This window comes from Impatiens glandulifera, chromosome 3 (genome assembly GCF_907164915.1).
Source record: "Impatiens glandulifera chromosome 3, dImpGla2.1, whole genome shotgun sequence".
NCBI lineage: Eukaryota > Viridiplantae > Streptophyta > Magnoliopsida > Ericales > Balsaminaceae > Impatiens > Impatiens glandulifera.
This window is the reverse complement of record NC_061864.1, coordinates 59,868,344-59,870,744: the sequence shown is the minus strand read 5'-3', so window position 1 is coordinate 59,870,744 and position 2,401 is coordinate 59,868,344. Positions and strand designations below refer to the sequence as shown.

At 38.5% G+C, this 2,401-nt stretch overlaps 1 protein-coding gene across 1 annotated transcript; it reads left to right on the top strand.

Annotated features, from left to right (window-relative positions):
• Positions 1 to 343: 343 nt before the first annotated feature.
• Positions 344 to 1,856, top strand: LOC124930525 (disease resistance protein At4g27190-like). The gene is made up of 3 exons (XM_047470860.1): positions 344 to 1,067; positions 1,502 to 1,613; positions 1,709 to 1,856. The coding sequence occupies exons 1-3, from the start codon at positions 344 to 346 to the stop codon at positions 1,854 to 1,856; spliced, it is 984 nt and encodes a 327-aa protein (XP_047326816.1).
• Positions 1,857 to 2,401: the final 545 nt, after the last annotated feature.

Genomic DNA, 2,401 nt, shown 5'->3' with positions numbered 1-2,401 from the left:
TCATCTTTAGTTGATGTTACATAACTTTATGTTTTTAATAATAATTTTTAATATTGCTTGCTTGGTAGGACAAGAATGATCTGAATGAATTCAATGAAGTGTAATTCAATTATTAGAATTTCATATTTTGAAAAGAAAAGGCTAAAGCAAGCGAATCATATTACTTTAATGACAATCGAATCATTCATCTTTAGTTGATGTTACATAACTTTATGTTTTTAATAATAATTTTTAATATTGCTTGCTTGGTATATCATTTCTTGATCTTCGGTATTATGTGCATTCATTTTTTAAGAAACAAGAACACAGAAAGAAAGAAGGAACGAAAGAACAAGGCATACAAATGGCAGAGGTTGGTTTGAGTGTACTAGGAAAGATTGCAGAGTTGCTGATGGAGCCAATTCAACGAGAACTTGGCTATCTCTTCTGTTTCAACAATAACTTTCAAGAGCTCCAAACTCAACTAGAAAAACTAATAGCAATGAAAAACGATGTACAAGCAAGGGAAGATGCAGAAATAAGGAAGCGGAACACCCTGGGTGAATCCGTCAAGTTGTGGATTGTGAATGCAGATGGAATAGTTGTAGAAACAGAGAGCCTTCTCAATGAGAAGGCCGAGGTTCAGAAAGGGTGTTTCTCTATCAAATGGTGTCCTAATATAATCTTGCGCTTTTCTTTGGGCAGGAAGGGGAAGAAGTTATCTCTCGTTCTCATCGAGCTTCTTCAATCCGGTGGTGAGTTGCCACACACGGGTCACGTCTTAACCATGCCACCCATAAATATGCGCGATTACAATGGAGATGCTTGTGATTTCGACAGCCGAAGTCAGATCGTGGAAGACATCATTGAGAAGTTACGGAACGAAAAGACAATGTTAATAGGGATATGCGGAATGGGAGGGATTGGAAAGACCACTCTCGCTAAGCAAGCTCTCCAAAAGGTACAAGACTTCCATAAGCCTTTATTTACTATTCAAGTTATTACTACTGTCTCTAGTAGTCCCAATTTCAATACTATCCAACAAGAAGTCGAAGAGATGTTAGGGTTTTCCCTTAAGGACGTTGATAGTGAGATTGTAAGAGCAGAACGATTAGAAATTAGATATCATGAAAGATTTCAACTCTGTTAGATGGGAAGCCATTCGGGATTTTCTGGTTGTATCTTCTTTTCTATGATTTTTATTGATTGGATTATGTAATCGTTTCTTCATCATGTTTTGTTGTTAGCGTCAATGGAGTCCACTGAGGCTACTTCAAGGGTGAAAACGGGGTAAGGCAAATGAACCCCCTCTCTTCTTACCTTTTCGTAACTATCATGGAAATCTTTGAGAGCATCTTTGCGATGTTCCGAAAGAATCGTCTATACATCTTTCACATTTTCTGTGAGGTAGAGAAGGTAACCCATTTATGCTTTGCTGACGAATTGTTCATTCTAGCGCATGCAGACGTCGATTCCATTAAAACTATTAGGGCTACACTAACATTTTTCTCTGAGGTTACAGGTCTTACAATTAATAAAAGCAAAAGTGTGGCATTTTATGGAGGAGTGAAGGACGAAAAAAAGTATGACATATTCAACATCATTGGTATTACGGAAGGCAGCTTTCCCGTAAGGTACTTGGGGATTCCGTTAACTGCGAAACAGATCGAGATCTCACACTATAAGTCACTAATTGAAAAGGTAAAAAACACGATATCTGGTTGGGCAGCGAAGAAACTTCCTCATGTAGGAAGCATCGAGCTTATCAAAACCGTAGTCATGGGCATAATTGGATACCGAGCGCAGTAGATGGTCATTTCGAAGAAGGTAATGAAGGAGTTAAACACGCTAATGAGGAAATTCATCTAGGGCAGTAGAGGGAGAGGAAAGAAAATCAAATGGACTGATCTCTGTAAGCTGAAAGAGGAGGGAGATATTAGCTTGAAGAAATGTGTCGAGTGGAACAAGACTTTAACCTTCAAGAATTTGTGGGCATTGGAACGCAACCAGGAATCATTATAGATCAAATGGGTACACACGTGATTTATGAAGCAGGAAACCAGTATCTAGACGTGTAAAATCAATGAAGGTATGAACTGGTCACTAAAGAAAATTCTTAAATTGAGAAGTGATATTGCAGACCTTTATGACATTTGGCTAAGGAACGGGAAATGCACTCTATTCTGGCACGATCTCTGGATCGAAAACCAACCAATCATTCACAAAGAGGAGTTCAAAATTACACGTATCAGAAGGGACTACGTAGTGGCGAAAATCAGAGACGTAAAAGACGGGGACTGAGAATCTCTTTTGAGAAGAAATCTAGAAGGACAAGGGATACTAGATCACATCAGTAACATACAACTCCGAGACAGACTCGACATTCATAAATGGAATGCAGAAGACAATGGGAACTTGGTCT

What these genes read in the sequence shown, in the direction of transcription:
- LOC124930525 (XM_047470860.1), top strand. Translation starts at nt 344, where the DNA reads ATGGCAGAGGTTGGTTTGAGTGTACTAGGAAAGATTGCAGAGTTGCTG. An exon ending in TTCCCTTAAGGACGTTGATA is followed by an intron (nt 1,068 to 1,501) that starts GTGAGATTGTAA and finishes CTGAGGTTACAG; the next exon opens with GTCTTACAATTAATAAAAGC. An exon ending in GAAGGCAGCTTTCCCGTAAG is followed by an intron (nt 1,614 to 1,708) that starts GTACTTGGGGAT and finishes CTGGTTGGGCAG; the next exon opens with CGAAGAAACTTCCTCATGTA.